The sequence below is a fragment of the Glycine soja genome, chromosome 11 (assembly GCF_004193775.1).
Source record: "Glycine soja cultivar W05 chromosome 11, ASM419377v2, whole genome shotgun sequence".
NCBI classification, from domain to species: domain Eukaryota; kingdom Viridiplantae; phylum Streptophyta; class Magnoliopsida; order Fabales; family Fabaceae; genus Glycine; species Glycine soja.
In genome coordinates this window covers 5,822,331-5,836,468 of record NC_041012.1, presented here as the reverse complement: position 1 = coordinate 5,836,468, position 14,138 = coordinate 5,822,331, and the positions used below count along the sequence as shown (strand labels likewise).

Below are 14,138 nucleotides of genomic sequence, written 5' to 3'. Positions count from 1 at the left end.
AACGAATTTAAAATAAAAGGACTGCACTATTTTAAAGTGATGATCGAATTACGACTCACTCTTTATTGAAAGAGATCCATATTTAACAATTAATCGGATTTCAAGTAAAATCGTCTATTACTGAAAATATTGTGAGAAAAAATAATACTTATTTATTTAAGATGGATTAATAATGCCAACACGTTTTAATAATATTTTTGGGGGACATGTTTTAATAAGGATACCGTAAAAACTAACTATTTAATAAGAAGAATAAGTTTTACCTAAGAGAAGATAAGTTGAAGCTTGTGGTAATTTTGTAAAAGTTTCATTCTATTAGTGTAAATATTTTTAAAATATCGATTAGAAATGATCTTATATATGACTTTTACATTGTTGTTATAAAAGAAATCAGTGTATTCAAATACTTTTTTTTTATAAAAAAAAACATGGTGACTATAATGAAACTTTGAGCTTAGAACATTTTTCAATCTATTTCCATGAATTTTGAATGTTATAATACGATAATCTCTTTTCTTATTTATTACTCTTACTAAATGGAATACTTTCATCACCAAAATCATTTAAAATTAGAATTAGATTTGAACATTAATGATTTGTCGTGTACTAACTCATTTTTCTTTCCTTTTTTGCTTTTTAATGGCCTCCCAATACCACTTGCTCGACCTCTAAAATCAACTTCACCAATTCCAATTCTAAATTTCACTCTATATTTTCACCTACTAACCATAACAGAAAACCACCGTGGCACGTACGTCGTCATGGCTCAAAGTGGCATACACAACCTAAGACACACCACTAAATACACTAACCTCTCCATGGCATGGACATCATCTATGGCTTGCCATTGCCAAAATGGACATTTGCTTAAGGTGTTTTCATTAATGTGAATGGACAAAAAGTTGACGTTGAGCTCAATTACATCACTTTCATCTCACTCTTCTCTGGTAACTGATTCCTTACATAGTAGTATCTCCTTTAGACATTAGAACTACCACACATGCACATACTCACAAATTAACTTGGACATAAACGATACCATGCTGGTCACTACATTGATTGACATGTGTGCTAAATACTATGGTGAATTTTGCTAAGTTAACATTCAATTGTAAAATTAAAGGGGTGTTAGAAATTCGGTGTCTTCGAACACATGATTGATAGGTATATCATATATAAAAAAAGGAAGTTGAAGATGCCTTCCATCTTTTCGAGGAAGATAGGGAGGACACATACCATTGCTTGTAGATTTGGGATATGAAGTATTCTTTCTATATTTTCTACAACTATCATATTATCAATTATTTTAAAATTTAATTTCACATTAATATTTTATCTCAGATTTCAAGTTCAATTATTTTAAATTGAGAAAAAAAAAGACTATATACTAAGGGTGTAAAAAAAAAATTATACGCTTATTTATTCAAAATTCATTATGTAGGATAAATTTATCGATTTTTTAAATAATTATTTTAAAGTAATTTAACATTTATTTGTAATTACATGACGATGTAAAATTATTTTAAACATTAAACTTTTCTAAATTTTGTATGTAATTTTTATCTCAATTCTTGGCAATTTATACGTTCAAAATATTTGAAAAAATTTAAATTTTTCTTGTTCCTTTTTTTTCTTCAGTTTCTCACATAATCTTTTCTTAACAAATAATTTTATTTGAGATAAATAAGATATTAAACATTAATATCTTTATTAACAAAGATTTGAACATTAATTTATTATATTATGAGAGACTGACATCTTTTATTAAACTCAACTCTTGAAGATTTTTTTTCTTATTACGCATGAATCTATATACTTATTTTTTTCTTATAATTTTAAATTGTTTTATTTACATTTTTTAAATCTCCCTTAAATTAAAAACATTTTGTGCAGCATACAAATTTATTGTTAAATTAAACTATTTTCATGGCACATTTTGATTCGAATATTTTCATGTGTATATAACTATATCTCTTTCATCCAAATTTCATGCCATTTTTTTTAATTTAAATATCCTCTCTGTTACTTTTAATTAAATACTAAGATTTCATACGATAAAATATCACAGGAGAAAATTTAAACTCATTATAATTTTTTTTTATCGTGATATTGATGTCAAATAATTTTTATTCATAATCATTAATATACAATGGACATTCAAACTCAAACTCGCCATTTGTACACTTCATTTGACGATTTTATTAATGACTACAGTACCTCTGAATTGAATATCCAAAAAATCACGCGAGATTTAGAACACCAAATGCACTAATGTTGACCAAGTCTTTTACTCTTCAAAATAAAAATACTATGATCATTTAATCGGACAGTAATCAAATGAACCGCAATTTCTCTTTCGTTGGGTCCTATAGTTGCTGTTTTCTGGCAATTTCCTTTTTTCTATTGCTATTCATTATGACAAGACATTGACACAATTTTAATACACATGGTTTTATTTTATAATATAATAGTATTTCTACACCAAAAGTTTTAACTACTTATATATCCGTTTAAAAAGTGTACAGATTGACAAACGAATCTGTAATTTAAGTATTTGACTTCAGCTTATCAATTCAAATTATGAATTTATTAGTTGGCAAATTCATATAACTTTCGTATTAATTTTGAATTAAATCATCATTTTTTTACTGAGAATTAAATCATCATTGTCAAGCACAAAATTATGTAAATAACATGAAGTGCAGGTATTGTTTTCCTATAGCATTATTTTCTAGAAACAAAAACACATACGCTAACCAAATCCAAAAGTAACTCTTGCATTTCAAATTAATTTAGTTAAGTTATAATTGACGTATAACTAGTAATCAAATTAGTAGTCTGTTAGACATGATTTAACTTATTTCACAATACAAGTTGATCAAAATTGAGTATGAATTTTCATATTTATTTATTTATCTATAAATACGCATATATATATATATATATATATATATATATATATATATATATATATAATCTTGCAAAAAATACAAGTCATAAATGATTTGGTATTTTTATCAAATACCACAGAAAAAAGGAAAGAAAAAAAATCCACACATAAAAAAGTACCAACAGTCAATCACACCTATAAAAGTATCAACAGTCAAACACGCACATACATACATAATTCATTTAAGAAATTATCTACCCTTCTTAAGTTGTACTATTACTAAAAAATAAGGAAGCTCCATTTATTAATGTTTAACACCAACTTTTTAAGTACTTTCATTAATTCAATTGTTTCTTTTCAGTAGTAACGTGCTGGACTGTGATGAGTTGCAACGTCATGCTAATGCTATTGTCAGGTTTTTATTATTATTTTGCTATAAAACAAATAGAGAATCCAGAGCCACGTCGTGCCATGGATTATTCCTAATATTGATTGTGTTGGCAATAGAAGAAACATATCATTACCAGGAACGAAAGAAAAGGAGATGATGGAGTGTGCATTGGTTGAGTCTTGAGGATATTCGTGTATATATAATAGTATATCCTAGACCATTATTAATTCTTTTTCTCTGGTGAAAATAATTTAATAAGAAATTAGACTTTGACTTTAGCACTTGACTACGGTTTTCCACCATACTGTTTCTTGTTAGGATGCTTCAATTTCGGACAACGCGTAGACTTCCAAATTCAAAGTTTCCACTGATCTAGCCTCGGCGGAACTGAAATAAATTACGTAGAATGTACTGTTCCTTGATAAGGTTGTGTTTGGCTACGAAAAAGAGAAATAAAGAAATAATTGTGTGAATTATATACATGTTTCGCATTTTTTACAATTTTTTTTTTAATTCTCTAAACCAAATACAACATAAATACTCAATCCGTCTTTTTCTTAAGAATTGGTTTTCAGAAAATTATTATTATTTGTTGTTTTTAAAAGTTTAAAACAATCAATATTTTTTGTCAATATATTATATATGATATGATAGGATTAATATTTAATTTTTATATAATTAAATTTAAAGTAAACAAATATTTTAAATATAATGAATAAATTATAATATAAACTACTATTTACTATTGATAAGTAATTTAAAATATATTCAAATTCAATTTAGAAATACATATAAGAAAGGACAGAGAGAAAGAGATGGGTGATTAGAAAGATCAAATATCATAGGTACAAATAAAAGAATACATTTTGAGATGATCGATTTTTTTTTTTTTTTGGATGATACACTAAACATAGCTTTAAGTAAAAAATATTGAAAATGTTTAACAAAACGAACGGGGAGAGTAAAATGTATGACGAGCATCCCAATATTTTTTAGTAAACCTCATCAAGAGGTGGAAGCTAGAGAACTTATAACGAAGGGGACTTTTACACTAAGGCAAATGTTTGACGAGCATGGCAATATTAAAAGACATGCAATAATATTATTAGACTTAGGCAAGAATGTGTCATCAAGAGGCCTATTCTTAAGGTCCTTGTTGTGTACATGCAGGCTTCTCTTCCTTTTCAACTTTGAGTTTTGGAATGTGGCTATGGATACTCGGCTGCAGCTTCAGCTCACCACTGCTTGGTGATCATCAGCACTCTTGAACCTTCCATTACTCGATCAGATACTGCTTCACAAATATATATATATATATGTTACCCGCATCATAAATTAATTTAATTACAGGGACTCAAAATAATAATAAAAAGTCAGTCCTCAAAAACCATGAGAATTTAGGATGACAGAACCATTAATACGGTACCGCATTACTCCCCAAAAGCTTTGGATAATTTTATTCCATTAAAAACACACATGAACTTTGTTATTTGTACATGCATGCACTATAAAAACATATTTTAACCTATTATTACACTTAATTACTTAATTCCTAAAGTTAGTTAATTTAGTTGATAATAATAAATTTATTTTAAATTTTAAATTTTGTTTTTAAAATTATTATTGTGATTGATATTTCTTTTTTCTAATAGGTTATTAATACATTTTTTTTCTTTAATGAGAAATATTTTTAATCTAAAAATAATAATTAATGCAAGAAATATTATAAATTGATTCTTATAAAAATAAACAAATATTATTTTAAATTTAAGTTTTATAAATAAAAACAAAAGTATGATGTTTAATTTCAAAATATGAAATCATCTAGTACTCCATAATCAAATAGTAGTGTATTCATATGAAAACTTAATCACGGCAGTTGCTATAATTCAAGGGGTGGTATTGTGGCGCCTGTGTTTATGGTTGTTTGGCACTTGGCAGTAGTCGTATTGATACAGGAATAACTAAATGTTGATGTGAACTCCAACTAATGCAATTAAAAGCTGAACTTTTTTGTTTGATTTGAGAGAAAATTCATAATAAGTTATACATGAGAAAATATCAGTGTGGGAATAAGAGAAGAGAAAAAAATTATTATACATTAATAATTAATTTTTTTTACATAATCATTTAATAATAACTTATAATTAAATGTTATATAAAATTATTTCATAACTATTAAATTCATAAGAAAATAGCAAAGCAACAAATATATTATTGAAAACTAAATTTACATATTTATAATTTATTATATTCTACAATTGAATTTAACTATCTCAATTTATTTAAAGAAAAAATACTACCTAATAAACTAAAATATATACACAAAATAGAAAACTTGTTTTTTTAGCCGTCCTATTGTCTAAAAGTCAAATCTAGCTACTTAGTCAAAAGCTAAAAAATGTAACTAAAATATTGTAAACGCAGAAGAAAGAAAAAAAAAACGTTATTTTGGAGAAATTATCGTTTGGTGATGGAAGAATTAATAAAGGACATGTTATTCTTATACATTTGATACAAGAATTTTGTAAAAGAAATGACAAAAACAGCAAAACCTTAATTTTTACAACTTGTAAAATTTTCAAAATAAAATAAGTGTTTTATAATATTAACATCGACTAAAATAGAGTAAATAGTGAATATATATATATATATATATATATATATATATATATATATAATTAATAATGTAAATAAGTTATTATATATATATATATATATATATATATATATATATATATAGAGAGAGAGAGAGAGAGAGAGAGAGAGAGAGAGAGAGAGAGAGAGAGAGAGAGAGAGAGAGAGAGAGAGAGAGAGAGAGAGAGAGAGAGAGAGAGTTTGCTAATTTAGGGTATCCAATCCCGGCCATAGCCTCAGACAACACCTCCAACAACTTGCATGCCAAATCCATCCCATTGTCATCCCTACGCACAACTAGTAGTGCATGCATTGTCGTCAGTAGGTGGGAATTCAGATGCCGTGAGATGATGGAATAGACCAACTTGCTCTCCAACAGCAACAGATCGATTTTATCCTTTTAGTGATTAGAATTTGATTCTTGAAAAAAACAAAAAGAGACACATATCCGAACCTTAGTGGATGAAATGAAAGAAAGTAAGCTTATGTTACGTAGAAGAAAGATGAAATGCAATTAATAGGATTTAGGAAATAATTTACTTGAAGGTGGCTGGAGACTAAGAAACCTCCTTTCTTGCCACGGGTCATGTCAAGGCGAAGCTTCTCTTCCGGCGGCAATGCAAAGACAGCATGATCAACAATCTGGAAAATACCCCACTCATCACTCCTCAAAGGCCTTCACAATCTTCTTGCATATCTCTCCTCTGCGTCCATCTACTTGTTCCAACCCAGCAAGTGAAAATCACCGGAATCTCGTTGCTGAATTCGTTGTAAGCTACCTTAGGACGAAACGAGACTCGAGAGTCTTTTCCTCAGCAAGAGAAGTCAGCGTTTTTGCCGGTGCCATATTGTGTGGAAGAGTTTTTGTTTGTGTTTTGAGTTGTGCGTGTGTTAATGAACAGATGGCGTTGTTTTATAATGTGGCAAGAGAGTGAATGATTTAAATTTCTAATTAAACCTTAAATGTTAAAAATCAGTGGATTCATTGCTACCAACCCTTCTTCCTCTTTTTCTAGAAACTATTTAATTTATTCACAATAATGTGCTCATTTTACTCGATCTTCATTTCAATGGAAAGAAAATAAAAAGAGAAAGAGAGCTTTAAAATTTGAATTAAAAAAGTATTTACTTCTTCTCATTTTTATCTTCATTTTTCTTTTATAGAATAAAAAATATATTATTATTATTATTCATATTTTCTTTCTTTATTTTTTTTCATTTCTCTCTCTGTCTTTAATTATATATTTAGGGTCAATCTTAATTATTATCTCCTGTCAAAAAGAATTTATTATCCTCTATATTTGACTGATTATTACATGATGTGAGATTGTATTTTCAACTAATTTTTACTTGACATTTTTTTACTGCACGTCACATGTTATCAATACTCTTTTTTTATAAATTAAAAAATGTAATTATATGTTAGGTAGAGGCTAACTATGTAAATAATATTTTATATTATTAATTAATTAAAAAATATCTTTAAATATGACTTTAAAAATTAAATATTTTAAAGTCAACAGTATTATCTTTATAATTATTTTATTATCATTCAGTAAAAAAATAATTATTTTATTATTTCAATTCGATTATTTAATTGTATGTTATCTGACCTTGACCCAAATAAAAATAAATAAATAGTGAAAGGAACAAACAACAAATTTTGTCAAATTATTTCTTACAATATTTTTTTATTAAAACAATATATACTCAAATAATATAAAAATTATTTTACAGTTCATCTAATCATAAAACTTCACAAAATTAAAAAATATAATTATAATTCATTACAGTGCATAACCGTTATATTATTTTTCTTTTTATTTTGTTAAGCAATAGTTCTTAAGAGCAGGCACAACGTTTAGAAGACTACAACAGCCCAAAAAGAAGGCCCAGAATTAAAAAAGCAGAAACTAACGGCTACTTCCTTTTCAGAAAGGTTTAGGAAAAACGCGTAAGCGTCAACGATCATATTCACTGTCTTTTACAAACCCCACAACTTTGTTCTCTTCTCTGCAATTCGTTCAATCTTTTTCTGAGCAAAGCATTCAACTTTTGGCATTTTTAGGTTATCTTGAATCCGATTATCAATGGAGACCCCATCGTCCACCAGAAGAGTAATAACAAGATCACAGACTTTATCTGCTTCCAATGATGCTCTCATCACAGTTTTCAGTGAGTGATTTTTTCTCTTACAATTTCAATTTTTCTTTCTCCAAACTCACCCAAAACAACATTACTCGTTTGTCTTTTGCAGGAAATATTGAAGATTCCGAAAAGAACACATCAAAGTCAAAAACAAGGGTGCAACAACAACAAGATCAATCAGCACTAATAGACATAACAAATGATTCTCCAATCGCGGGGCTTGCGAATGGGGTAATTCTTGGTACCCCATTGGCGAAGCAGAGAAGAAGCAAAATGAAGAACACTCCAGGGTCTGGGGAAGCCTTGCTGAGGGGACAAGTGAAGACCCTTTTGCTTAAGGTGGAAGAAGAGGTCGAGCTTTCCAAGTTCTCGCTTGAAAGCATGGAACTTGTTGCACCAATGCCCGTGAATACGCCTCAATTTCAGAATCTTTCTGGTTTGGCTTCAGTTACCAACCCTTCTGTTGTTCTCAAAAACCCACTAATTCCTCAGGTTTGTCGATTCTTTACCAATGGAAAATGCTAACAAACATGTTCTTTTGACGACTAGAGTAACTAGGGCGTGCTTGGTTGGAATTATTTTCAAAGAAATAACAGCTTCATTTTAGAATGAGACGAAGAAGATAAAAGGTCATTATTATTTTTAAATAATCTGAATCAAACCGTATTGAATGGTTTATTGAAACCCATATGTTTGAAAAGAGTATAAGAAAGAAACCCCCAAAATATATATTCAATGTTTCTTCTACAAATCCTTAAACCTACGAAACAAGTTAAAAACAAGGTGGTATTTTATAATTATCTTTTTAATTTTGATGCATCATAACATCATGATTTTTATAATTAATGTTATGTCATAACTTTGGTGGCAGGTGGTGAATCATGTATTTGATGGTTCTGAATCTGAAAAGAGTGTAATAAGCAGGTCCCTTTTATTTGACTTCTCAGAGAAATCTCAACTTTCGAATGCATCAGAAGAATTTTTCTCTGCGCTGAGTTATGAGGAACTAGTACAAGCTGGAAAGGAAATTAGTAGCTGCTGCATAGAAGGTGATGATGCTTCTATCTGGTCAATGCAGGTCAATGCAAGCACCCATGATGAAGAAGAAGATGATGAGGTTACAACTGCATACGAAGAAGATTGTTGTGAGGATGTTGAAGGAGAAGAAGAAAAGGAAGAGTATGATGAAGGAGGTTTGCTGCTTGATGAACTGTGTGAAGGGTTGAACAACATTAGCATGAATGAAAGGATAGCTCCAAAATTTGAAGGAAAGCACACAAGATTTGTTTACAACAGTGATGATGAGATTGTGAAAGAAGAGGTGGAAGAGAACTTTGGTGAGAGTGCTTCTTCAACTAAGATATTGCGTTTGAAAGGATTGCCGACTCCAAAAGGGAAACACTTACGCTTTTATGAGGAAGAGGATGGAAAATCTGCTTTGTGATTCCTAGATAGACTTTTTGGCATATTTGTGAATGCTCTAAAATAATGGTCATTTAAAGTTTTTGTTTCTTTTGGTCCCGACAGAGTTCACTAGTAGATTCTTTGGATTTTTTGTTCGAGAAATGAAAAACGAGTGACCACACAATTTAGTGGTCAAAATAAAACGTTCATCTGTTTGTATTTTTATGAAACTATTTTGTACTAAATGCATTCAACTTATTTTTTTAGAGATAATTTAAGTTCGACTTAATTCACCCAGTTAAATGGATTATTAATTTGAAAGGATATGAGGGTCTTTTTAACAAATTTGTAAGATATTGGTTAAAATATACTTATGTATCAAATGCTTTAGGACTAAAAGGGAGAGTCGTCCGTGGTGGTGCGGGAGGCGGTAGCCACCATCATCTTGGACACTCTCAGGAACTTTGCCTTCGTCACCGTCGCTGCCACCATCTTCTTGAAGTTAATCCCGCACTTGTGCAACAACTCAATCGAGTTGCACGCAAAGATGCCTTCGCTTATGTTGAACTCGCGGAAGTTGAATTGTCAAATGCAGGGGCTCTCCGTGTCGTAGGTAGGGAGGTTCCCGTCCTTGTTGGAGAAAGTGAGACCTAATTGAATCAGGTTCAACATGTCCACGTTGTCCTTCAAGGTTTGGTAGTTGTAGTCGTTGATGTTCTTGAAATTCTCCATAGGACGGAGAACCACGCCATGGAACTTGGTATCCATCGCCACGTAATTATACTCATCCACGATTTCATGGATCAACATGAACTCCTCCTCGAGGTTATCGTTCCAAACTTCCCTGATTTGAACCGAATCGCCTTTCGATAAAATCAACATCTCAAACGAACAAATTCAAGCAGCAATGTGAGAATCGCAATCAAACCCCCCAGATTTGTAACAAAATCATGCAAAAACAGTTCAGATCTCAAAACCTAAAAAATCTAGAACGAACATCGATGATATTTCAACGAACGAGGAAATAAATCTAAACAAAATCAACGAGCCACGATACTTGAAGAGGATTTAAGTGAATAGAGCTTTGAATTGGAGGCGTGTAGTCAAGCTTCGAATCGGTGGCAACGACGACAAAGGCGAAGTTCCAGAGAATGTCCAACACGGTGGTGGGACACACTTATAAAAAAATACCATTTACCTATTTTTCTTTTTTATAAAATTATATTATATTCTTTATTTTCTATATTTTGGGACATGTTATTCTTTGGTTCGAGATTCTTTTCCTACATTGGATTGAATCAATGACGTCATCATTGGACGTCATCACTTAACAAATATAGACTAACGACAGATATTATAATGAAACCTAAACTTTTTAAAGTATCTAGAGAAAGAAAAATGAATGTTAAATAGTTTTTAAACATGAGTTATATTCTAGGTATGAAAAACTTAATTAAGACTTATCTAAAAAATGTTAATTTTTTGATATTTTAATTCATAATTATTCTTTTAGATTGTATGAATCAACAATTTTAGTTTCTAAGATTTTTAAGAATCTTTTGTTAATTTCTGATTTTAAATATTTATTTTAATCTCCTTTTTTCATTTAATATTTCCCTGTCATCTTGTATAAAAAAATAAAAATGAAAGACAATCCTATAATTTATGCTCTAAAAGAGATTTAAAATCTCAAGCATAAAAGATTCGATTCAGCATATCTAAAGAATCACATAAGTGAAAATAATCTATTTAATAAAAAAATTTATGTTTGATTCTCACTTTATGCATAATATATTAAATATTAGGTTAATTTGAGAGTATGGTTATTTTTAATATATTAAATATTAGTTTTAATAATCAATATTTATTTTTACTTTCATTTGTTATTAATATCATTATTTTGTAGTATCCACTATTTATATGATATTAGAAATAATTATAGAAACATAGTTTTTTAATATCTTGTAAACTATATAATTATAGGAATACAATTTAGCATTTTTTAAGAAATACAGTATTAAGAAATTTATAATACTCATATATTATGTTCAATCAATTTAGCTAAAATCCCTGATTTACATGACGCCTTTGATCAAATAGATAAAATGTTCTTACTATTTTTTTATTAATATATTATAATTATAGCTCAATTTTCCTTAGACTTTCTTCATGGCATTTTTATATGAATATTTATTGCATCCATTGATTACAAAACATACTTTGTCTAATACTAGACTTGTTAGTTTTGATACATTCTTGAAGTAAATATACTTTGAGCATCTTTTCAAGGTTGTGCAAAATTAATATTTTTTCTTAATTACCATTTATATGAATGATTATGTTATAGTTCTTCATCCATAATCCATGATCGAGAAAAGATGCAACTGGTCTTTATAATAACGGATGAATAATTATAATTAGTTCCCATATAACCACACTCTTGGAATCCACGCAATCATTGTTTTGGATACATTTTTTTTTGTACATTCCACACCATTTATTATATCTACTTTAAATATCATGAAAGTAATTTAATTATTTACCACGCCACATCCTAAACCATGCAGACAATTATTTTAGATTACTCATGCTACATTATACGTATAAAGACAATTTTTATTAGTTGAAAACTAATTATTTAATTGCATAAAAGAGTTCCAAAAGTTATCCCATGCAGATGAATATGAAGTGATTTTTTATTGACTAAAGCCAAATAAATCCTTCAAAGGAATTATAGCACGAAAGACATTAACAATAAACCCAAAAGAACCGTAACAAATTTGTTAAACTCAATAGGATAATACCTGTAAAATTTTACAAGTTATTATCCAAAATAACAATTCATTTGATGATTAAAATCCCTACCGTTGAGGGTACCTTATGTAGTTCTCAATTGAGGCTAGATTGCAACTAATTAATTATTTAAATAATAAAAGCAACAGGTTAATTCTGCACAAATATAAAAAATCGTCTTCTACTCATGATTTACAGATGTACACGCATCGTACCGCGTTAAATAACCCGCGGACCACTTCTACAAAGCAATGACACCACGTAATAATAAATATGGGTACCGGGTCATGTTCTTGTAGGTAATATTCTACGGTGAATCGCTCTAGCCTATAGCAGAAGAAGATAAATGAAACCCAATATAATGATTTACAATTGGGTTTCAATATAATAAAAAAGCTGGAATATGTACACACATATTTACGGTACTGCTACATACTTCTCAAGAAAAGACTGCCATCAAAACTTAGAACCAGGGATGCCACGTTGGATCCATCATGCACAAGTTCCTTGGGTTCAAGGCAGCTTCAACCAACTCAGTAACACCCCTCTGCACAGGTTGTGGTGGATCCATAACATTTTCCTCCTGTATAAAAATAAATTAGGGAGAAAACTTGTGATAAAAGGCATTCAATTTACCATGTGATCCCCTTTTCTTCCCCTTTGTCTTAGTAATTGTTAAAGAGCATCCATAAATAAACTTGTCCAAAGAATAAAAATGATTTGCTTTATTTTTTACTAACCCATAAAATACTAATAAATTTTTACATTTCCAGTTCTTGTTCCATCTATAAAATAATTAGAAAGGAAACCTGATTGTAGAATTTCCAAATGAATTAAAGAAAAGGTTAAATAATTTCAGAAAATTGAAAAGGGAACGCAATTTTGTTAGTGCTCACCTCTTCAGAAAAATTCTGAGGAGCAATTCCCTTAACCCTTGTAATAACATGTTCCACATTTGTGATAACTTTCTGTTTGAAGTCAACAGGACTCATAGTACCACCTGCAGCCATAGGGGCCATGGGCATACCAAGCGGTCTTCTCCAAGACCAAGACAGTAGCTCGTCACGGAAAAACATTGCTAGGTGATGCCATAGGTGCTGACTTTGCTGCAATACCAGTAATTTAAGAACAAATCAATTGGTGATCTTGCATAACATGAATTAAAATCAAAATATTGATATTGAAAAGCATTCAAGTTTATGCATGTATGTATGTATGTATTCTCAGTTCTCACTTTAGGTGAAGCCACAGCCTGTGCAGCAGCACACATTGAAGATACAATAAGGCCTTCCACTCCATGGGAGAAGAAGGCTTGCATGTTCCTTGTCAGCCTAAATGGGACTGGCTCATTAAACTCAATCAATCCATTTGCATCATATGCAGGATGAAAATCAGTTTGAAATATTTTTCCAGTGTTCTTTGCAAACAAGATCTTGTTCGGGGATCTCCCACCAATTTGCAGCATGAAGGACATGAAACTCGAAAGGGCTAACTGGATGGCGAATTGCTTCTTGAAAGCCCAACTATGGTTGCCACTAGGTAGAGTTTTGTACATATACTGTGAAAAGATGTTGTCATTAACTAGATTTTTAGTTATTTCATTATAGGCTTGCAGACGAAGATCCACAACAGCTTCTGGTGATATTTGGCCAGATATAGCTTGGTTCAATTGCTCCTTGAAATAGGTTATTGGAAGATCAGCCTCACGGTCATTCCTTGCACAATGATTCTCATAGACCTCGAGGAAAGTGCTATACATCAAATCATCTTCTACCATGCGAACCTGTCCACACAAAAATTCAATTAAGATTATTAGAATATACTTTTAAGTAGGTAAAGGTTTCATTTGCAGTCATGGTAGTCTTGATTGCAATC

At 30.0% G+C, this 14,138-nt stretch overlaps 2 protein-coding genes and 1 pseudogene across 3 annotated transcripts in view; 1 reads left to right on the top strand and 2 right to left on the bottom strand.

The window, feature by feature from the left end:
* Window positions 1-6,401: 6,401 nt before the first annotated feature.
* Window positions 6,402-6,810, bottom strand: LOC114376772 (annotated as a pseudogene).
* A 1,074-nt stretch (window positions 6,811-7,884) lies between these two features.
* LOC114375022 lies at window positions 7,885-9,743 on the top strand. 2 transcript variants are annotated; one of them, XM_028332759.1, is made up of 3 exons: window positions 7,885-8,093; window positions 8,176-8,558; window positions 8,938-9,743. In XM_028332759.1, exons 1-3 carry the CDS (start codon window positions 8,009-8,011, stop codon window positions 9,508-9,510), a joined length of 1,041 nt encoding a protein of 346 aa, XP_028188560.1. In that variant the 5' UTR covers window positions 7,885-8,008; the 3' UTR covers window positions 9,511-9,743. The 2 variants fall into 2 exon arrangements, with proteins under 2 accessions (XP_028188560.1, XP_028188559.1); XM_028332758.1 differs by having other exon boundaries at window positions 7,899-8,558.
* A 2,631-nt stretch (window positions 9,744-12,374) lies between these two features.
* Window positions 12,375-14,138, bottom strand: part of LOC114376211 (transformation/transcription domain-associated protein-like) — a 31,961-nt gene continuing 30,197 nt past the window's right edge. The window contains exons 33-35 of the mRNA XM_028334202.1: window positions 13,498-14,046; window positions 13,160-13,369; window positions 12,375-12,846 (exon numbers count right to left, since the gene is read on the bottom strand). Of these exons, the coding sequence (XP_028190003.1) occupies window positions 12,727-12,846; window positions 13,160-13,369; window positions 13,498-14,046 (879 nt within the window). The 3' untranslated portion in view covers window positions 12,375-12,726. The remainder of the gene's footprint in view (window positions 12,847-13,159; window positions 13,370-13,497; window positions 14,047-14,138) is intronic.